General features: G+C 32.1%; 1 protein-coding gene across 1 annotated transcript; it reads left to right on the plus strand.

Annotated features, from left to right (window-relative positions):
- Positions 1-4,794: 4,794 nt before the first annotated feature.
- On the plus strand, positions 4,795-22,309 carry LOC132736664 (sushi, von Willebrand factor type A, EGF and pentraxin domain-containing protein 1-like). Its single transcript, XM_060723851.1, has 23 exons — positions 4,795-4,949; positions 5,816-6,005; positions 6,418-6,483; positions 7,798-7,972; positions 8,492-8,628; positions 9,433-9,612; positions 10,378-10,560; positions 10,760-11,011; positions 11,342-11,557; positions 11,885-12,079; positions 12,939-13,211; positions 13,777-14,064; positions 15,079-15,240; positions 15,474-15,635; positions 16,151-16,381; positions 16,917-17,084; positions 17,728-17,925; positions 18,301-18,546; positions 19,121-19,315; positions 19,547-19,705; positions 20,115-20,162; positions 20,845-20,947; positions 21,250-22,309. Exons 1-23 carry the CDS (start codon positions 4,884-4,886, stop codon positions 21,578-21,580), a joined length of 4,224 nt encoding a protein of 1,407 aa, XP_060579834.1. The 5' UTR covers positions 4,795-4,883; the 3' UTR covers positions 21,581-22,309.
- The last annotated feature ends 2,167 nt before the right edge of the window (positions 22,310-24,476 follow it).

Raw genomic sequence — 24,476 nt, forward strand, 5'->3', positions numbered from 1 at the left:
ACTATTCAACAAAAAAATTTAAAATTGTAGGGGTCCCAAACCTTTAAAAATTTTGAAAAACGCGAACAATTTTGTATCCCCTTTCAACCCCCCTGGTTAAATTGTATTGTCGCTTAAATATGTACAAATTTATTGCGTTGCTGCAAAGTAATAATAGAAGGTAGCTTTGTAAATTAGCAGTATATTACAAAAAGAAAATGAAAAAAGAAAAAAAGAAAAAATGCTATGACTATTATAACTGTTATATTAAATAATGTTTAATGTTTTGATTTTTTTATATTGAATGCACTGAAATGCAAAGGTTACTCAAAAATATTTTGTATATGATGATATACTATGTACAAATCAAAAATATAAGTTCTGTTCTGTTCTGTTTTAACGGGCATTAATGGTCGGCTTCAAAATATATAAACGTCAATTAACTATTTTATTTCACGTGAATAGTTTAAAAATGAAATTTCTATATCACGTCAGAAGGCCTAAAACTTATGACTTGAATAACCTTATTAGAACCCTTAGGAAAAAAACGCCTGTTTCCTTACTGCTTTGCTTAAAATAAGTAATAAAAAATTAGAAAAAGTTTTAGAATCATTTAACTGCAGACTTTTAATAATGCCTTTTAAAAAGAGGTTCAATCAACTAAATTATTATTCAAAACAGTATTGCAAACTAACGTGTGCCCTACTGATCAGCCTCCCTTCAGTGACATAAATCACCGACATTTTTTAAACAATGAACTGTTTGTATATTATTAAATAAATAAACCTCTTTCATAAGATGTTTTTGAAAGACAAATTTCTTTTTGTATTACATATATCTATTCTGATAATATTCTATACCCAAGAAATGTGAACACACCCTACATATAAAAAGTCATCAAACCATGGCCCGATTATCAATCAGTCTTTTGTGAGGTTCTCTGAAATCTGAAGGATATTTTTTTTTGGTAAATTAAACCGGACCCATATAAAGACATTTTTCTTTATAAACTCTTGTATAGGTGTATTGATCATTTTTCAATAAACCATTCAATAGTTTCTTTCAGAATATATCATATTTCACTTCCTTATACGAAATAACAAATTGGTTTTGCAGCCTACTTCCTTATTATAATAAAATAATAACGATTAAAAAACTTCTTTTGGCAAACGGTTGCAAAATTTGCTGATTCAGGTTTAATTATCCAGTCCAAAATTAAGGTTATTGTAAGGGTTTATTGTCCTGCCCTATCTTTATGATAATTTCAATGTTCTATAATACATTTGTTTAAACAGATACTATGTAAACTTACAACTAACATACAAACTATTTTTGAATGAGATATTTTGTCCTCTTATACCGTAAAACGATCATGTTTGTTTAGTGAACAATTTCGTGCATTTTTCGCTTATTTAGCATAAATTGAAAGCGAATACAAAACTCCAGCAATAATAAATTATTCGGATTCATCGACTTAAGTTGATGCATAAACTATTTGTTTACGTTAGAAAACAAATAAGGGGCTTGGGATAACGAATATTATAAAACATCCGCTCATCAGAAAATTCTAATCAAATATTAGCTTTAACTAAATTCAAAGTGACAACATAGTTTTTAAAAGGGTTCGGGGTTCCCCGTCTGTCCGTCCGTTCGTCAGCTTCTCAGTCAGCAGTCCAGCTAGCTAGTCAGACAGGCGATGAATAATTAGGAAACATTAAGGAAATGAAAAAAAGAAAAGATAAAGAATATTGAGAAAAGAAAATAAAAACAGCAGATTTGATGTTGACGATGATGATAGAAAATTATAAAAGTAAATGCATGTACTTAATTGACGTAAAAAATAGGCTCTAAATGCATTTATCCATAGTCATTTGTTTTGTGCGTATATAGGGTATTGTCATGTCTCGGTAGTAATACATAACACCTATGGGCATTGTTAGAAAATAAAAAAAAAAATAATGAATAAAGACACGGTGCATATCCATATCGGTACCCTCTTTGCGAAATCTGCTCAAACGGTACCCTCTCTGAACATGCACAGGTCATTCTCTGCTAAAAAAAACCAGCGATAGATACCAATCCAGTAAAATTTCATTGTAATAAGGAAAGGAGGTATGTCACGTAGAAAAGATGTATACCACGGAACACTAGGATGTTTTATTTATGTGCTGATTTGTCATGTGCCAGATTTTCATGTACTGCAACTTCACAATAAGCTACAAAAAATCGACTAGTCTTGCTTCGCCCATCACCTCGACATATTTTTTCGGGCTGAAATGAACCAGTGGCTTGATTATATATGCATCATACATATTTAATATGTTCATATACATATCATCTTCGGACAAATGGCAGTATAATGTCAAAAATAAATGTAAAATTCATAAAAACACCCTACTTTCGGTTTTGCAGCGGCACGGGCTACCTCTCTTCATTTAGATTTTTATATCACAGGTACCCTCTCATTATTGAACACATAGGTACCCTCAAAGCACGACATATGCTTTTATTTGCGTTAATCGTTAAATGTGTATGTAATACTTTTTCCTTTTATGTAAATATTACATACTTAATGTCTTTGAAGACAAGTAGTCGACCTGTAATGTGTATTAGTAATCTTAGACGTCTAAAATACTTATGGTCGCCGTCGGCGTCGTCGAAAATAACGAAATAACGACCTGCCATAATAGTTGTAGTCATGGTCGAAGTCATGAGCTATCTTGTCGGCACAGTCTTAAAATGTGTAGTCATGGTACCGTAGTTGTGGAGAAAGTCTTTAAAGTTGTATGCGTGGCCGAGCTCCTAATAATCTTAGATAACGACTTGTAGTCATTAAAGACGTCTTAATCGTAGTTGTGAAGTCGTGACCGTTGTTACCGGCATAGTCTTTGAAGACGTAGTCGTTATTATCTCTGTAGCCTCAGCTTTATTCTCTGTTGTAGAAGTAGCAGTTAATGTAGAGGTCTTAAATGTGTAAGTAAAATTAACATTTGTGGTTAAACACGTTGTTATCTTTGTGGCCGTAGTCGTATTCGTATTACTCCACATCGCATTAGTCGTATTCGTATTCAAAGAAGTTGTTGTTCAGAGGCTCGCATAATATAATTTTATTCAACTCGTGCAATAAATTCAGTATTGAACTAACACTCATTCAATATCCTCTATATAACACTGCTCTTTCTAATTAAAAGTCGTTTACTGCAGTGGCGTTATGTTTTTACAAAGACAAAGAAGGAAAAAAATAAACGAGTGAGGAGGAGGCTCTATAATCGATACAAATTTAAGAAATAAACAAGAGTGACATGGTGGCCCTAATATTGCTCACATAAATATGAATACTCTAAATGAAAGGGAACAAGTTATAATGTAAACTATAGCGAAACTGGTTGATATTGCTAAGGGAAAACAATAGTTAGTAAAGAAGTCACTGGTTGCTATAAAAACTCAATGATTTCCTTGGAACTCAGTGCCTGATATGAGCTTCAATGGTAGATTCATTCGTTGCTATGGAAAGCTAATTTTTGCTATTATAGAAGTCATTGGTTGCTATGGAAATGTCCTGTTTGCTATGAAAAGTCAATGGTTGCTATTAAAGTCACTGATTGATTTGGAAGTGAATGGATAGTACAGAAAGTCACTAGTTGCTATTTATGTCACTGGTTGCCTTGGTCAGTCACTGGTTGCTTTGGAAGTCATTGGATTATATGGATAGTCACTGGTTGCTATTGAAGTCAGTGGTTGCTATGAAAAGTCACTGTTTGCTTTGGTATTGTATGGCTGTGCTACGAAAAGTCGCTAGAGGTATTTAAGATGTTTCATGCTAAAATCCAAAGCTTTAGTCTTCGTCATTTTATAGTGACATGTAGTGTAAACAATGAATAAAAGCCGCAAACGGAAATAATAGGAAATCACATTTCAACTTGAATGTATGATTTTGTCCGCTGCATATTAGGATTGAACAAATTTAAACAGGTTTAACATTCTTTTATGTTGTGCTAGCTGCGCACGATGACGACACGTGACATCAGCACGGAACGCGGTCATTATGTCAAATGTTTATAAATAATTGGAACGGAATGGATGAAAAAAAAGGCAGAATCATTTCAATTTGACAAAAATCCATTAACATGTCCTACTTCCTTTTTCCATAATGTATTTACATAAAAGTGCATGATCAATTTTGATTGGTTACTGTTGATAATCTGTATACATTTCTTTTTATATACCCCAAATCGACTGAAAAGATTGGTTTGCTGATTTAAATAATGATATGACTTATGATTTACTCGTCCTTTATAAAAAATCAGTAGATTATTTTTCAAATAACAGACTAGGAAGAGGACCATTTTAACTCTATTATACATATGCAATTCTTACACGTCTAAAAGAACAAAATGTCAAATAATTTGGCGACGTTTAAAATCTCCTGCTATGAATATTAATGACACAAATTTAAATATGCTGTGTCAGAAGAAAAAAAATCCCCAAAAATAAATAGATTAAGATAAATGAGTTTTTAAAAAAAGAAGTAAAAAATTGATTTTTTATATCACAAAAATATTATTCCAAATAAATTATGATTCCTGGTATCAGAAATAAAAAATAGATAAATAACTAAAATAAATGAAAATAAAAAATGAAATAAAAGAAATAGAAAAGTCGTAAGCGCTATAAATAAATCATGAAAAAATCGCTGGGATGAGGTTTCGTTTGTCTTGCTTTAACAATTATTTGCGTAATTAGACAGTCTCTTAATCAAATATTTTCAACGTTCTCGTCTTACATAGTATTTGGTTTACATTATTTATAATACTTACTGACTGAACCTGGAAGTAAAATAAACCTTACTGCGCGACTGTTAAAGCAATATAGTACTTTGTGAAGTAATGTCGCGTTGAAAAAATATGGAGAATATCTTCTTAATTTTCATTCTCCTGGGATTTGGTATTGGCCTTTCAACACAAAACACCGTAAGTCTTTTCTTTTTACTTTTAATTACCAATTTATTAATTGGTGTCTTAATATCACAAGCAAAAATAATAATTTATTGGTTAAGATGCATTTAAACTTACAATATTTAAACATGCGCTTTTTTCTTTTAAAGACACAAATCCTTTGAAATGAGTATTTTTAGCGAGGAAAAACATGTGTTTTATACTCGTATAATTATGGTTTTAGAGCAAACTGGAAACAATGTCACCCGAAAAAAATTAAATGTGAAATAATTTGTCATAAAAGTATGCATGTAAAACTACTCTGACATTTTGACTTCCATTTACAATACTAAATCACATTTTGTGGACTTAAAAGAACTCCAACGAGTCCCAAAAGCCTAAAATATATAAATTAAATTTCTTACATAGATCATCTGGGACATAAAAAACAGAACGATATGCAAAAAGATAATAAGAAATTAGAAATATATGCTGGAAATTCCGAGTAATAAAGTTAAAATTGTATTTTTGTGCTTCTTTACCCCGATCTGAGTGAAAAGAGTTGCAATAATTATTTTTTTTTTCAATTTTGGTTTTTTATTTACGATTAGTATAATTATTCTGAAAAAAAAGATTGTGATTTGTATATGACATTTTATCTTTACATAACAACGTCTAAGTTATGAATTTTTGCAAAAAAAAAATCTCTTGCAAGAAAATAAGAACTAAGAACTTTGATAACTACTTTGATAACTTTAATATATCCAATTTAAACAAAGAAGTTCATATAAATAAGATGTAAAAAGATGTTTGGTGTCTGTACGTTACTAAGATTCTTAGATAAAAAGGAAGGTGTGAAAAAAGATTTAAACGAATACAACGATTTTTTTATTATTCTGCAGGGCGTTGATTCCAAATTAAATGCAGAAAAATGTTCCATCGACGAAATTGAAAATTTGGTAAACATAGAATATTGTCCGGAAGAAGATATAATTGATAACACGGTTAAACATCAGGGAGTGTGCACAGCGGAAGATGGAAAAGTGTATACTTGCGAACACGGTCACTGGTCAGGAACCGATAGCTCTGTCGGTATGAAATGAATTTAAAATCTTACACAATCTTATTCAATATAAGGATAAAGCATCTTTAAAAAATTTAAAAAAATATTTTTTTATCACATTTTTAATTGTGTAAGTTACACAAGGAGAGTTAAGACATCAAATGTTTTTGTGAATGATAGAAAAGGTACCGAGAATGTAGTAACAGCAATATCTTTTTCTGCACAGTATCATGTATAATGCCAACCCTTTGCTAAACACACTGATTTTTCTGTTTTATTTATTAAAGGGAACCCAAATTACAACATATATTTACAAAATGGAATGGCTATTGACATTTTAATTACAATAATCTTTTCTACAAATATCTTTGATTTTCAGATTTAAATTTGTTTGAATCTTAAATAAAAGTATTAATCTATTTTTTAATATATTTTCCACAGCAACAATTAGCAGAAGAAAGCGGTTCTTTTGGGTTTTTTTCCCGGTGGTGATTTGCGTGTTTTTTTGTAAGTAAAAATTCGTAAGAAAGTAATTCTTTTATATATATTTATTCCATTTAATTATGACCTTGATAATTTACCAAATTTGTATTCCATTTTTATGTACTTTTAATAAATTTTTAATGCAGTGAAACTATTCATATTAAAAATGTCCGGTTAATTGCTTACAGGTTTGTAAGCTCTAAATAAATCAAAGCACAGAAGGCGCTGACTTTGTTTGGGTCTCAGAATGTCAGAAAGGTGAAGGTTGTGAAATTATAAACCAATTTGTTTTTGTATAGTGCCACCAATGCTTTCCAGTGTTTTAACTGTAGTAAATTGGCTATAAGACTAATTGCAACACTGTCAATTCGATGTTTATTTGACTTAAAATTAAAAAAAGAATGAGTTGCCTCAACGGGGATTTGAACTCGAGACCTTTCGATTCGTAAGCGAGCATGCAAACCCTTCGGCCACGGTGAAATTATAAGTTAATAACCTGAAGAAAACCATATTATTCTAAATTAGGGTTTGTAACTCTTATTATTTCGACGCTAAACACAGATGTAAATAATCATGGTGCTTACTGTAAGCATGTATATCTATAAAGAATGAAACAATATTAGAAATCTTCGACCATTCGGGAACTACTTTGCTTGAAAATTAATGCGCCGGTCGTTTGACAATCTTTACGCATTGATCTCCCCTGAAATTTTCGGCGTTAGTGTACATATAAAGGGAAGTAACTGCTTAAAAAAGTGGACTACTTTAGGCATTTGCAATTAACAGCATTAGGCTCTGAAATTTCGCTACCATTATTTGTTTGGTCTGACGACCCAAACAAATAAAAATTGTCAGAACGGGGTCTTTTTTTGATAATTCGCTAATGAGGATATAAAAAATGCAAAAATTATTCCCTTTTTCAAAACACAATAATTGGCATTGCCGGCAATTCTTTGCTCAAACAACGTGAAAATGTTTCTGTCTCATAATGTATGAAATAAAAGTTTGTGTTACTATACAAATTACCCAGACTTTGGTGATTGTTACCAAGCTATCGCGTTCAATACAGGGTCATTATATAGAAAAAGTTAAATATTTAAGTGGGTTATTGATATCTATAGAATAACAGTTACAAATCATTCTACTTTATATTTTCTTTTTATAGATTTTTTTGAATGAATACATTGACAATGTTGAAACTTGTTGAGATAATTTAAATTTTAATCATAATTTCCTTAAGTTATTCATGGAGTACAAAACATTGTAATTGGCTGGTGCCGTCATGTGGGCACTTCCATTTTCTCTTCAACTCTTGCCCTATTCTTTGTCACAAAATAGGTAGAAGGAGGCGAGGGGGAGGTGTGAGGACAATTACCAAGTATCCGCCTACATTCTCACAACCATGTACACCAAACGATATCCAAAGTAATTACAACATTGGTGAAGGAGAGGACAGCGTTGTTGTCAGCTGGACCGTGCCAAGAGCCTCGGATAGAAATGGAGGCACACCAAGGTATTATCCTTTGGTTAGGATCTCAATGTCTATTTCCCCTGTAAATGTTGAAGCTAAATGCTGGACCATAAATAATTGTAATTGACCAATTAATACAAAGAAATAAGATATAGTAGAACGATAGTATTAATCAGATTGCTGCGTGTTTTGACGTTCTTTCTGTTTTGTATCATAGGCAAAAATAAAAACGATTCCCCTGTCGTCACACTATGTACTCCAAGAAAAATGTAAGCAATAAACAAGCATCTGACTATGACTTTTCTGTCATTTTCATCAAAATAAATAAACTTAAGAAAAAATGTAGCCAATCAACGAGCATACTTTATGTTTATCCTCGACAAACAGTGCGGTGCGGGTAATTTATACCTGCACTACAGTTATCGCACTGTGCAATTATTCGTATACGATGTAACTCATTTAACAAATTTTCAATAGAAATGTCTCCAAACTTTATTACAACGTATTCATAATGAAGTTGAACATCCGCAATAACTTTTGTTTGTAAAATATCAATTACAGTGTTACACAAGTTGGTGGTGGTACAAATGGAGGTCGATTCGATGGAGCTACCTATGGAAAGACGCACTATATTACTTATAAAGCTACCGACTCCGATGGCCTTACTGGACATTGTTATTTTTCCTTCACTATCACTGGTAGGTAATGTGTTCTATGGAAGACCATTGTTGTTCTTTTTTCTATTCTTTATTGGATTATTTTCTTTTTGGTATGCTAAGTCGACAGTCGCGAATACTCATGGCAAAATGACATTCTTGTATTTATGCACCTTCAAGCATTTACATATAAAAAATTGTAATAATTTCAAATCTGTTATGGTTACTTAATAGATGCTCTGAGTTCACTTTTTATAATCCGAACCCTTATTTTAGGACGTTTCAGAATAATACATTTTATTCCTAAATTTATGTATTTAGATTACTTCCTTTAATCTAAATTTTATTCCCCTATTTTGATATCGCTTATGCTATGGATTGTAGCTGTATTATTTCAGATCATTATTTTGTCTGACATTGAATGTGTGATTTTTCTGTCTAATGTTTTATTGCGATACGAATTATGGAAATTTAAAGTGGATTGGTCTACCATGGGCACATTTTGTTTTCAAGAAGTATTTCAAAAATCGATAAAAACAATAGAAATATATCATTCGTAATCATATAAAATGTAATTTGAAAAAAGAAAATGTTGACAAAGTTCTAAGTGATTTAGTATGAGCATTTATATGATAAATGATAATATTTTGTTCTAGTAGAAGATTATCTGCTATATGTTATGTCCAATACTACATACTGTCGTCGTTATAATTTATTGTATATTATGTACACTGTACATTAATGAATGATAAATGTTATAATTATGGCAGAACGAATAGAACACAGCTGAAGAGTAAAATGTATAATAAATAAGTCATTAACTATGCATATTTCTTTTTCTGCAAGAATCGACTTGTAACTCCCTGTCGTGGCCACCAAATGGCGCACGGACGTGCGACAAGAAGAATATTCTCGGAAGTTCATGTCATTATACATGTAATACTGGGTACCAGCTGACTGGAAGTAGTACAGTAACGTGTCAAAATGCAGCATCGCCATCATGGTCAGCCATTCCAACTTGTGAAAGTAAGTAAGACAATTTTAATTTAATTTTTGTTTAATATTTGAAAAAAAACTGTTGCTTTTCATAGAAAAAACCACAAAGTGAAAAGTAAAAAAATAATCCATTCTCTGAGTCAAGTCGGAGTGTGAATATATATGCAAGTGTTATTGTTTTAACACCGCAATTGTGATAATACCAACATACCCAGCATACCATAATATCACACGTCTTTTCAGCCTATGGCACCAAAATGAATATAAAACAAATATAACAGTGACATATATTTGTACTACTCCTGAATGAATAAGCATAATGATATAATCAACATGACATACCTCTATTTCGGACCGGACGTAGCTCTATGGAAATTTAGTTGAAACACATATTCTTATCAGATGAATTATCACGTAGAATCAAACGCACACACTGTGTGAAATATTTAAAGGTACAATATGCAACAGAAACGAATTCATTTTTTCCTTCTCATTCAAAAATGTTCTTAGATCATGTTAGATGCTCATCACCTAAAGAAAGTTGAGCAAATGTGAAATTATTTGTCGTAAATGTAGCAAACTGAAAACAAAATAGTATTCCGACTTCCATACAAAATACTAATTCTTTATAACTGTACTCATTGCCAAAAAGCAACGGAAGCTAACGATTGGCCAATGTTTCTTTTTAAAAAAATAGAACATGACTTCAAAGTTTAGAAGCGTTTGAAAAATAAAAAAATGAAAAAAAATATTGGCGAATAATAGGCCTTCAATGTTATGTTCTATTTGTTATAGAAATCACCTGTAGTGAGCCGAATTACCCCGAGCATACAACGGCACAGTGTTCGGATCCAGACTACGGCTACTTGTCGGTATGTTCAATGAAATGTGACGTAGGGTACACCCTGAAAGGAGCTTACTTTATGCAATGCCAGGCAGACCGTACATGGTCAAACGCTGGAGCTGCATCGTGCGTTGGTAAGGTGTAGTATGTAAAGTAGGATAAAATCTCACTGAAATTTGCTTTTTATGTGTATATGAGTGTAATTTACTTAATATACATTGTACATAATTTTCTGTAATGCAGAACGTGCTAGTACTTTGATTGAAATTAGTCATTGGATTCATTTTTACATTTTTCTTAATTCATAAATATTTTGTTTACGATTTAATATAGATGATTCGCCGCCGACTATTTCTTGCGTAACTCCTCAGATTTTTTACGCGGACCGAGGTGTGACGACAAAATCAGTTACCTGGCAACTTCCTACAGCGTCTGACGCCACAGACGACAATCCTTCCATTGTACAAACGTTTGGTCCAACAATGGGAGCAGTTCTTGAAGTGGGAACAGAAATAGTAAAATATAAGGCAGTTGATGAAGATGGAAGCGAATCTCAAGAATGTTTTATTCAGCTTCAGGTTGAAGGTAGGAGATGCATTTTTAAGCTGCCCATTTTTAATGATACTTTGGATCAATATTTAAAGATGCCATGAATTATGCATACACTTTTTTTCTATTATTATACTAAAAACATGTACAATACACAACATACGTTAACAATGAACAACAAAATCCAAATCGAATTTTTGACTTATATTTTTCGAATATATCTTTTGTAGCTACAAATTAGAACAATTAAATGCATTGTGGGGTTGGTAATGTGACGGTTTATATCATTCATAAAAATATGTTAGCATCAAAGTGAAGTAACTGTTCATTTTTCTGACACCTTATTAAATGTTCTGTCTGTTGTAGAAATAATTTGTGGTCACCCGTTAGATAATTTTACTGATGAGTACATGAGATTTACGTGTTCAACACCAAGCTCTGGATATGTTTACGGTGCATCATGTCGGCTGTCATGTAGCGCGTACCTGCCGCTAGAGGGCACTGATCTGATCACGTGCGAGGCAAATGACCAATCAGAAGGTGTTTGGAGCTGGGGATCTGGTGACAAGCCTTATTGTAGAGGTAGGTTTGACAGACAACGAGTTGCAAAACCTCATTCAAAATGGTCATGTTTTAACGCATTTCATAATAGACGTTTAATGTTCCATGGCTCACAGAGGCTTCTAGTGGTGGCATAAGTCTACCATAAGGACCAGTGAAGACCACGATCAATTGGTATATCTATGCCGTCTGATCAAATTTTGCAAATGTGGCTATGAAACGTTAAAAGCTACCTGAAAACCCACATTGACATTTTGCTTACAAGGCAGTTAAAATTTATATTGTGTCTAGTATATATCGTAGAATATTCTTACAAAAATATAACAATAAAACGTTTTCTGTTTGCAGAAATCGCTTGTCCGGAATTAGAAGCACCAATTAATGGAGCTCTATCCCATGACACAGTATTGACAAGACCGTTACGTATTATGTCGTGTAATAACCTATTCGATATACCTGATATGGGCACAAACTTTAATGGACAGTTTTTATGTAAAGACGATGGAAATTGGACTCCATTTGATACAGTGCCAGACTGTATAGGTAAAGTATATAAAGAAAGTCAGGGTTCTAACCTGATTGGTTCAAATAAAGGTTGATATGAATGAGATTAAAACTTTATATTTGATATATGAATTAAAAAAAAAAAAACACAGATACTTTAATATAGATAAAACCCCTTTTTTCCAAAAAGAATGAAAACGGTTTACTTAGTGCAAATTAGATTTAAAAAACCCAACTTTTTCATAATAAAAGGAATTAATCAATTTCTCTCCTTGTTAGGCTTTGCGTATTGCCACAAGATTAGAAATATCATATAATATTTATATTTATAGTGTATTTTAATAGAGGTATAATTATATAGAAATCAGTTATTTGTTCCTCGGGTTGTGTTATATTTTCAAACCAACTAGAGCGTTCATTGCAAATATATTTTATGGTAAATATAAATAATAACACAAGTTTAACACGTGTTTTAAAATGCGTATTTGAATAACTGCAATCATAAATCTTGAAAACATTATAATAGCAACATTTATTTTACAGTTAAACTTCGTTCGCTCGGAATCGGATCGGTCGAAAACCTCCATTCGCTCTAACTCACCGTCCAGTCCCGGCAAAATCTCTGTACATTGTATATTATCTATTGTTCTACCAGTTATGTTGGTTGTTAACTCACTAAAACTTAACGCCAACATTGATGCAATTGAAAGTCTACTGTTGCTTTATCAGATAAGAAAAGAAGTATGTATACGGATATGAATAAATATTTTGTCTAAAATTATTCTACTGTAGTCTTGTTTTATCTTAATCTGACCATTAACGAAGTTTAAAACAAGCTTAAAAATATCTAAGGACATATTATTTATATCATAAACTGATAAATTTTCACCCTTTATAGAACCAAAGAACCCTCGATATGTAAAGCTACCGGCTGAGATATTTTACTATGGCGGGAATTGTGGCGATGAGGCGACTATGGCAGAAATTAAGGAGAATTTCCAAAATATAGTTGATACAAAACTTAGCCCATTATTCACAATAGTTTGCCCATCTGGAGAAACCTGTCTTGCTGAAGATATTGTCGTAACATGTGGACCTATTCAGACTCGCAAGAAGAGATCTCTGTCCTGGACAATAAACAGTCGTCATCTTCGTTCTCAAGAATACGAAGGTAAGACAGTGTCAAATGCACTGTAATTATTATGTTATAGTATTTGAAAAAAGGAAGAAAATACGTTCCACCATGTCTAGACATTTTTATAGACATATTGTATTTATTATATTTTGATTTATAAGAAATGATCAACATAATTTGGTAGTTATATTTGGTACAAGAGAACCATTCCATTTCTCACCCCCTGTCCCTTACCTCTTTGATAAGTGATTTGGAAACAGGTACAATTGTCAAAGAACGTAAGTATTTTAAAGGTTAAAAATGGCCGCAGAGTTGTCATTAATTGATGACGTGAATTAAAATTGTTAGCCTCGACTAAACAATATCTGAGAACATCGATCACATGCTATTGTTTGTTTTTTTTCACTTCCAATGTGACTTATTTCTAAGTTCTGATATTCTCATGTTTACATGTAGACATCAGATGATCTGCACTCTAATCAGATTGAGTTTTTTCATGACTATCATCCCAGTAAAGATAGAATAAACACTTTTACACTATACAATTTTCTTTGATAAGCTCATATAAATTGTACTAATTTTTTGAAATATATATTTTCAGTGCCAACTAGAGAACATGAAATCGAAAAACGAAGCACAGAGACCCATTTGCTAATTTTGGAATTTTATATCGTTAATCCTTTGAACTTAACCAACACAACATTTTTAGATGCATTAACTTATTACGACGATATACAGCTCAATATACTGAAACCGGCAGTTCAAGAACTGATCAACAACGGTACTTTTGACATCGCAAATTTCGTGCTGAAATCCGATTCATTTGCGACGCCAAGTTACGGCGACATAATATGCGATGAAGGTTACATGCTGGACCAATCAACATGCAGTAAGATACATTGTTTAGATTTTGCCAATAAGAAATACTAAATTTGAGATTTTCTGACAGTTTAATTCGCTTTAAATTAAAGCGGCCTTCATCGTTTCTAAAGGTTAAATGTGTTATTTTTAGAAAATTATTTCATATAGTTGTCAACTCAAAAGATTTGCCCTCGATAGAATACATAAACAATAAGGAAACCCCTAGATACCTCTAATCTGCCGACCCGCTCTCTATATATAAATAAGAAAGCACTCTCTATATGTAAATAAGTAAGCGCTCTCTATATGTAAATAAGTAAGCGCTCTCTATATGTAAATAAGTAGTCTAGATCTTCTATTTTTAGAAACGAAAGTTACTGGCAGTTATAAATAGCTCTCCGGGCGCTGATTTGAAGAAGGCTTTAAAGTGATATGATGTGCTTTTCCAAGATAAAATTATTGAAATACTTAGTTTGAAACAACACTTTAAGTTTTTTTTCCAAACAAACAAATAAAAAAAAGTTGAAGGCTACTTTAACATGTTCCCGGTAGCATTTTTAAGCCGTGTTATTGTAATGAACGCTTCGGAAGTTGCTCAACGAAATAAGAAAAGAGTCCTACGTCGCTATTTTGGGGCTTTTTTTAATTGTTATTTTTTTATTAGCGTCTTGCTTTAAAGCATAAACTAGTATGATTTTGTGAAAGCAGCTATCAAAATAAGAATATAATACAAATGTATATTAATATATTACAAAATATATGACTGACTACCGAGAGAGCCTAATGTTAGGGATATTTAACTTGGATGTTAAAAATCAACGTATAGAAAGTCTTAATTACCTGGTAAGAAAAAAATCAACAAAAGGTAAAAAATAAGAAAGCTACTGTATGTTAATTTAAAGCAGCATCATCAATTCTCTTCGATTGTGTTCCTATGTTCTGTACACGGCTGAAGATTTTAGCATTAGCTTCCATTTCTATATTGTCGAATTTTATACGTTTTTTTAATCGACTTTTCGAATATAAGCAAAATATTTTTCAGAGCCATGTCCGGTTGGCTACTTTCTTAACCAAACAAGCAACCTATGTGATCAGTGCCCTGCCGGGCTGTATAAGGACGTCGAAAGTGCAAGCACGTGTTCATCATGTCCTAACGGGTACACAACACAGGTATCTGGGTCCAAGTCCGAGTCTGATTGTGTCAGTGAATATTTACCGTATAATACATTAAAGTTTAAAATATGCTTTACATTTAGTGTTTTGACAATACTTAACGCATTTATTGACAGTTCCACGGAAATCGCATCTTTACGGCCTTTTCCGACTACCGGATGTACTCGGTATCATATCGGAAGCGGTTGTGACCATGGTTACCAGTATTAAAGTGCACCTCTTATATTGCATTTTTTAATAACAACTGGATTCTATTTTCTTCAGAACTATGTAGTCCGGGAACATATTCTGCAAGTACGGTTGAGATATGTAACACGTGTCCCCTTGGTTACTATCAAGATGAGTATGGACAGACGACATGTAAACAATGTCCTACCGGTACAACAACTGCATCAACAAACAGTTCGTCTGCTGATGATTGCAAAAGTAAGAATTTCAGCCCTTGATATTTTTTCTTTTATCTCTATTATACCATTTTAATCTGTTTTTATGTCTACATTTTACACGATCTCCTGTCCTCGGCAAACTTTAAGACAAATTCTATATAGTTTATATATTAAATACTACATGTATATAGTCAATATACTAGAAACAATGTAATCATTATAGAAAATACTAGACAGTGAACGTACCATGTACTACAAAGTCAATATACCAGACATTTCATAGTCAATAAACTAATACTATATAATTAATATACGAGCACATACTACATAATATACCACATGCGATGTATTTAAGATACACTTGTTTAGAATTACACAATGGTATCAGCAAATTATGGAAAGCCGCAGTTATGGAAAGGCACAGTACTGGGGCTTTCCATAGAATGTAAAGTTTCATGTATTATCATCATTGTAATCAAGGGATGTAACCTTTCAAGGATTTCTTTGGTTTCTCACCTTCATTATGTCAAAAATCGTTTTCTATTTTCCCCCTAGTATTTGAGGAGTGCGTGTCTTCACCATGTAACGGACATAACTGTACCAGTGTCCAAGACAATTATATCTGTACTTGTGATGGCGGTTGGTCTGGGACTAATTGTACGACACCACCGGATAGTTGTAATGGCAACGCATGTGAAAATGGTGCAACGTGTATAAGTGGAACTACCAATTACACGTGCAGTTGTGCTACTGGATACAGTGGTCCGTTTTGTGAAGTTTCACCATGTAAGTTTTTATGAAATAAAAGTTAATTTATCCGTTAATTGTTTTATTGTGATAATAAATGAATAGATAAAATCTTAGTCTGATACAGTAATTCAACGTGTATTGCATTACTTTAAGGCCCGATTAATCTGCGCAAAAATATCAATTTTACTTAAAATATTATTAATTATCTCTTGGATGAATTGTTCCACTATCCAAATTTTTAACTCTTTTGCCGAATAACTAGGTCATTTTTTGTTTGTTTTTCATTTATAGTACACTAAGCTATTAAGACGGTGACTGATTATTTTGTTTTGAAATCAAAATGCCACTTTGTTTACATTATAATACTTTTGTCACAACATGTGTCATATTGACTGCTGTTTTGGTCAGATAAGCATCTCAAATGTTCTAAGTCTTGTTAAAGCATTATAAAACACATGTTTGACAGGAATAAAGATAATAATTTCCGATACTTACTGTACCTTTAAAGAGTATGCATAGTTAGAGAGAAAAAAGCTGTTTTGATATAGATTTTTCCCCTCATTTTCTGCAGTGGATGGCGGTTGGTCAGACTGGACCGATTCAGCATGTTCAAAGAGTTGTGGAACTGGTAGTTTGACTAGAACCCGACAATGTAACAGCCCCGTCCCAGATACACACGGTGCTGATTGCGTTGGTGACGCTACAGAAACAATAGCTTGTAATACAGATGCTTGTCCTGGTGAGATTTGTATCTGAATCTTTTGCATGTCTAAATATAAAGATTTTGTTTTTGTGAAATGAAAAATATATGTCTTTTTTTCTTATTTTTTTTAAGTTTAAGGGTGAGTGCTAGCCTACTTGATGGCCTGCGATACGTTATTCGTATACAAATGGTTAATATAAAAGCTTTCAATCTATAGTAATGTCACATGACATCGCTGACTTTATACATAAAGTTATAAAAAGAATCTTACATTTGTTTTTTTTTATAGATTTATGTATCTATTTTGTACTAAAGCTTGCGACAGAAATACCCTATAACATTGTCCTGAACTCGTTGAAAAATATTAGAAAATAAGAAACGTCCCTGTATACACGATACCACATTTTCTCCTTTTTAATGTGTTGATGGAAACACTGTTGCAGCCATTCTTTACTGGTGGAGGTTTCAGTTTGGTTTGAGCCACTCGACTATGGACGCCCTACATCACCGTTTTAAGATATCTTTATTACTACATGTATGATTAAACTACTTTTAGAGGTTTTTAGAACAAAGTCAAATAGGTAAACTACGATGCAGATACCTTCGAATTTTAAATACAAAAGATCTTTTTTCCTTTATTTACATGATTTATGTTTCAATTGCTGTTTCTAAACCACAGTTTGTGAACAACTCACGAGCGCATCCGGGACCTTGTTCAACTGTTCTACAAACGGAACATTCGGTGATGAGACATGTACAGTATATTGCGAGGATGGTAAAGTACTTCCACCCGGTTTAGATGGTGGACAGTCATACAGCTGTGGTCCAAGCACCAACTACGAATGGGATTATTTGGAAAATACTCCCAGCTGTGTCGGTTAGTTGCTAGTATTTTAAAAAGTAACATACCGTGAAACATTATTATAATAAGATAATATTGTGATATAAATTGCCTATGATCGATTAAAAATACTTCATGTATTACGGTAAAGGCACATTTTTATTGCTGCAAATATTTGAATTTCGTACTTCACCATAATAAAATACATGTATACATGTAGATCGTTTACAAAAAATATATATTATAATAACAGCACATTGTTTAAAGAGCAAAAGCAAATTAATTTAAGAAACATATGACACGCGTTGTTTAGATTATTTGCGTTGACGCTTTCACTTATCTAGCAAAGCACAGTTCAGCCGCTGCACCGCATGCCTACTTATTACCATTTATATTTTCTTTTATTTCTAGATCCTGTCGGTCCAGGGAATGTTAGCATAACCATATCTGTAGAGTATGCCACAGATATTCCCACCAGTATTGCGTCAGATTTTATTGACTTAATAAAAAACCAAACATCAGGCCTGCAGTGCTTTGATTCTGCTAACTGTCAGACGAATATAGAAATAGATCAGTCTACCTTGACGATTGTGTTTAATATTCCTACATCCCAGGGACCAGACCTTGATTATAGCGACTACATATCGAGTGGAATACGTAAGTTTTATATTTTGGTCTGTTTTATGTCTATTCCCGGACCAGGGCTTTTTTTTTTGACAAGAATTTGAATTGGTATAACAAATAATGTTTTGCATGTCGTTACATTTTTCACGTCGTTACATATTTCGAAAGGGAACCCTGTGGTGACTGAGTTGTATAGCATTTAAAGATTGATAAAATACCGGATAACTTGAAATAATCTGAAAGTTGCCGGATGACTTGAAATATTACGGAAGTTTCCTGATGACGTGAAATATTTCAAAATTTATCGAATAACGTGTTGCATTTTCTGCCTAAACATAGGAAAAATATCACTAAAATCAAAATTATATTCAAAGTTAAAAATTCTTTTATTACACAATAAGACATGGCATAAAAGCACTTTAATTAGATAGGCTGTCTTTCATATTTATGAAAATCTTTTCAAGATTTTTTCACATTATATAGAAATATTAAACATGCATTTATATTGAAAAGAGATAATCTTAAATGAACACTGTATTTACATAACATGCTTTTGTACGGATTTTTTTTCATTTAAAACTTTCAATTATTTTCATATATTAAATAGCAAATGGTGCTCTACAAGAGGTTATAGACGCAATCAATCTTTTGGAACAAACTGCCGAATACATTCAAAATAATACGAATGAGTTGTTTGACGTCACCACTGACGGCGTGACGTACACAGTTGTAGACGACAGTGTAACAATTGATGCTGGAGTCACGTGCGATAGCGGATTTGTTGATTATGACGGCATTTGTGGTAAATAACCACTCAATAGGAGTGTAAAATTTTAAATATACATGGCGAACTGCATTTGTTTTATTACAAATTTCATGATTATATTTTCTATTTCCCTTTAATTTGAAAACTCTGAAAGAAACATTTTAAAAAATATTTAAAACTTTTATAACATTTCGATTCAAAAATATGCATTCGTTTGCGTATTTCAATCACTTTGGACATTCCAATAACATTTATATGATCTTGTAGTTGCATGTCCGGCAGGCACGCGCTCCATAGATGACGTGTGTGCATTTTGTGAGAAGGGAAAATATCAGTCGAACGCTGGACAGACGACATGTATATCATGTCCGGATGGGCAGACGACAAATGCTATAGGCTCAAAGGATAGCTCTCAATGTATAATAGGTAATATATCTTACAATAAAATTAAGATTCTTTAAAGGAGTAAAACAACATTAATTTTCTCTGATAACTTTGTTCTGGGGCTTATTAATAATTGTAGCTTTTTTAACTGAAAAGAACATTTTTAAGAAGTGTTTACACGTATAATTCTTAGTTATAAACAAAATTTTAGAGTTTTGCTTCAGAAATTATTTGTTTTGTCAAATGTGGTAGTGAACATACCGCAAACTAAGCTTATTTATTAAAAACATTTAAAAAAGAGGGCATATCCTTGGCTTTATTACACATTCTTGTACATGTAATAAGTTTGTACAAAATAATATATCTAACAATTGTCGAGCGAGCTTGAAATTTCTTTTTATCATTTTTATTGATTTTAACCGACATAATTATGTTTACTTGATAAATATAGAATCAACATCAACAAAGAAGCCGCCTTCTGGCAAACGCCCTCGTGACGGTGAGTACTGTACCCAAATTCTGTATAGATGTGAGCTGTAACAAATGTGTGTCACATTCATTAAACCAGATATATTTATGCAGTTCATATTAGTTTGAAACAAAGACATTTGCCTCTTTGGACATTAGCTTTCATCAAACATTTATCCCCTTATTCTGCGGTTGCGGACATATGTCACCTCATATTTTTTGAGATGCTATTTGCCCAGAATGTCCTATAAATTTGAAGACCGTTAGGGCAGACGTTTGCTCATAATTTATTTCTTCGCAGTTTGTTTCGTTTTCTATAGAACGTGCGACTTTACTTCTGTGTCACTTTATTCCGTTAAGAATATGAAAGTAATACAATAGTTCAAAGAATCAAAGAACTAATAGAAATGTTGCTATATCCGCCAAAAATCTTACATTTGTTTCAGTTTAGCACTATGCTGTTTAATCTGATCTGTTTCAGAACAAATCACATTCGGTGGTTTACATTCGCAATTTCATATGCAAAAAAAAACAATAAAAAAACATGATTTTTGAACTGGTAAATCTAAAATGCTCCGAATCAACACAATTCAAATTGAAACGAAAATATAGAAAACTTTTAACAAGAATTACTCTCGTTTTGAAAGCAGTAAAATGTTAATTATAACCTGGTTTTTCCTTTAATTATAAATTAATTGTAATCTCTATTTCAGATGATGATAATAACAATACCGTGACGATAGCAATCGCAATTTCTGTGACAGCACTAGTTATTGCATTATTTGCGATAGTGATGGTTTGGTACAAGAAATTCAGGTATATAAAACATATTGATGAGATCTAATATATTAACCCTGCCTCTATCCCCAATAAATTTGTATTTGAGCGTCATTTCTAAAGCCGTGAACATGTACTGAAAAAGAAAGACACTCACTTAATTTTATGGAAAAAAACTCCAGGGAGCTTTTGTCTTTGTCAAATAATGCTTTAGAAAGGTTTCTGATTTTAGGAATTGCTGTAATTAACTGAAGTAATAAAGAAAGTGAGACTCAAAAATTAACATTAATATCAGCTTTGTCTAAATCTTTTTATTTTGTTTTTATTTATTTTCTTGGCAGACCAAAGACATCGATTAATTGCTCAACCGAAAATCTAAGAGCCGAATCATGTCGAACAAGGTTTACAAGAAGTGGCCGCGGGTGGCCCGCTTCACCAACTCGAACGGTTACAGCAATGTCACAATTTGATCCAAACGACTATCAGAGAGGTAGTGACAGCTGTCGGACGCCTGGACCACATGTCAGAGTGGCGTCTGCTAATAGCATAAGAATAGATTGTCAAAGCCCTCCGCCTTACGAAGCAGATTTGCCAGTATATACAGAAAAAGATTTGACATGTTTTGACAACACATATGCCGTTATTAACGACAGTCTCCCTGGGAAAAACTAAAAAATTAAAGACAATCAGTAAACAATTAAAGAGAGAAAAGTAAACAATTAAAGAAAAACAGTAAACAATCAAATAGAAAAGTAAGGTTAACAATATAAGTGAAAAGTAAACAATAATAGATAACGGACCCTCATGGTTAAAATTTAGTTTTCATCATGGAGGTGTGATTTGTCTAGGAGAATGAAATATTTTACACATAAATCATGTTATATAAGGTTTGTCGCAAAATGACTTCAAAGAAGATTACCCTCAACACATACACCCAGGATTATTATTATTGTTAGTAGTAGTAGTACTAGAATTATTTTATATCGTTTACAAAGAGACTCCCTTGTCCTGTTTTATAATGTGTTTTAGTTATTAGTCTATTGCAAATGTGCCGACTTAGTATGATATTTTACTGTGTTATATATATTTTGTTTATTAATAACTGTTGTGTTTTCATCTCCATACATTATACATTTAGGAACAGTACTAGTAAATGATTCCATTATACATGTATACAATCAAGTTTGTTTCGAAATATGAGACTTAGCAGTCCAGTTACTTCTGATAATTGTTAAATAAAATAATTGTCATCTTGTCATATGAAGCTATATCTAATGAAATATTTCTATAAGTTTATCAACGGTAGAGTAATATTGTTTCCATAATTTTACTCTCGATTCTTGAAAGAATTGTAACACTGAATGTCGCTGTTACTTAACACACATGGATATTGTACGTTACCATAACAAAATATTCCGGAACAAATATTAGGTTGGTATTTGAAGTGAAGTTAAATCTTTTAGCAATGATTGAGTGTAGGCGCCAAAACAAAATATTTCTGTTATACTTATAAACTTGTAAACTTTGAATTTGTAATTTTCAGTTGTAGATATATAACTTCATGCTACTTCTCGTTAATTCCATAGACATTTAATTAGTTTACATTAATAAGACACTAAATGCATTTTACAAAAAACTCGTCTCGTTTTGTTTTCTATACCCTTAGATATCCTTTTGTTTGTTTTATACAAGTTTACGAGCGGGTGTTCTACATGATCTCAATATTACTAAAATACTTCAAATTCGTAAAACAAAACTTCAAATGCTTCAGGAAAAGGTTCTCTGGTACACAATAAAAAAAAACACCGGGACCACGAATACCTAAACAAAGAACCAAACACGATTGCCAGAGGTTTTTGTTTTAGTAAAATAATTGTAAGTAGATATACTCTTTCCCGATCAGTTATCAAGTTTGCAAATTCAGGTGAAATGGAATATGTGTTTTCGTCGGTGCAGTTACTTAAGTTATTACGTGCATTTTGATTGTGAATCTTCCCGGTAAATTTAATCTTTTATTTTTGAAAAAAGGCCTTCTTTTGTTATAAATTTATTTTTTTCATCAAGGAATAAAAACCCCAGTGGGAAATGACACTTCAATTGACTTATCTTTCAAAAAAATTTAAACCAAAAAAATTCCCCAAAAAACTACAAAGTTTTTTTTATATTTGGGGTTGGGGTTTTTTTTTTAGATTAAAAAAATTAAATTTTGCTTTGGAAAAAACACAGGGAACCAAATACTTATTGTTTTAGATAAACTGCGACACGATGAAAAATATGTTAAGTATATTTTTCATGTTTAAAAAGCGAAACATAACTAATTATTTCAAAGTGTACCTTACAAGGAATAAAACAATTTTCAGATAACAAGTTCATTTATTGTCTTCAAACGGGTATGGTTTTGTGATTTATGCGAGTGAATAATAGTTTAATGAGTTTGCACTACTCCCTACATAGAAATAAATATCACAGATTGATTGCAGTAACGTAGGAATATGCAAATAATGCAGGAATTGTACAAAAGTAATGCAGATTGTGCAATTTAGTGGCTAAAACGAGCACTTCGATAAATAAATGGACCAATAGTTTTTATTGTACACCAAATAGGAACAAATGAAGTAGCGCATACGGTTGCTGAAACATAATACTTTAAACCGCATCAAATATATTTCCATGAAAATGTTTATTTTTCAAGATCATTCGCTTACTAGCGTATTTATGGCAACTTCTAATTTCGTTGATATCGTTAAAGACAATAACATACATATTACTTTAAGATTTTTTGTATTCGGTGTACCTGAGACATTTCCCAATCTACTCACGTCATGTTATACTTAATTTAGCAGATAAAATTTAATGGAGACCAATTTACGAGGTTACGCCGATTTCGTGAATGAAGCACTGAAGCAACGGCAGTTATCTCATTAAAAGTAGCTAAATCCTATTTTACCAGCTTCCTGTTGTTGTTATACGACACTTGTAGTTTGACAAATGTCTAAGGTATATAGAATATGAAAAAAAAATAAACGTTAAAATGTGTGAAATGTACATCTTTATTTGACAAAAACAAAAGTCACCTTCGAAACGGTTATCAGGTTGTCTTTCTCATGAATGATTTAAAAAATATTCCTGGTGGTTAAAGTATAATGTCTTAGCAGCCGTATGCGCTAATTCATTTCTGTAAATTTGATTTAGAATAAAATATTTTGGTTTGTTTATTTATTTTTGTTATTCGTTTTGGCACAGATTTGTCGTTACTTGCACATTCCTGCGTTACTAGATATGCACGGTGGATTCGTTCTATTAATGTCGCCCTTCCTTGTTGACATTTTTTATATTTTATTGGGAAATTTATATTTTAAACAGGCGTCATACACCTACGCACTTGTTTTCTTGTATCTTAGTATTAAAGCTACATGCCTCCAGATGAACTAAAATATTTCAAGAAAATCAAACTTGAGAAAAATGAACTGAAATTTTAAGAAAAGTAAAAAGATTCAAGATCCAAGTAATTGTTTACATGTTATGTATGATTTATGACTGATTTTAGTATATATCATCATATGTCTAC

Source organism: Ruditapes philippinarum, unplaced genomic scaffold (genome assembly GCF_026571515.1).
Source record: "Ruditapes philippinarum isolate M1 unplaced genomic scaffold, ASM2657151v2 ctg930_1_1_1_1, whole genome shotgun sequence".
Classification (NCBI taxonomy): Eukaryota; Metazoa; Mollusca; class Bivalvia; order Venerida; family Veneridae; genus Ruditapes; species Ruditapes philippinarum.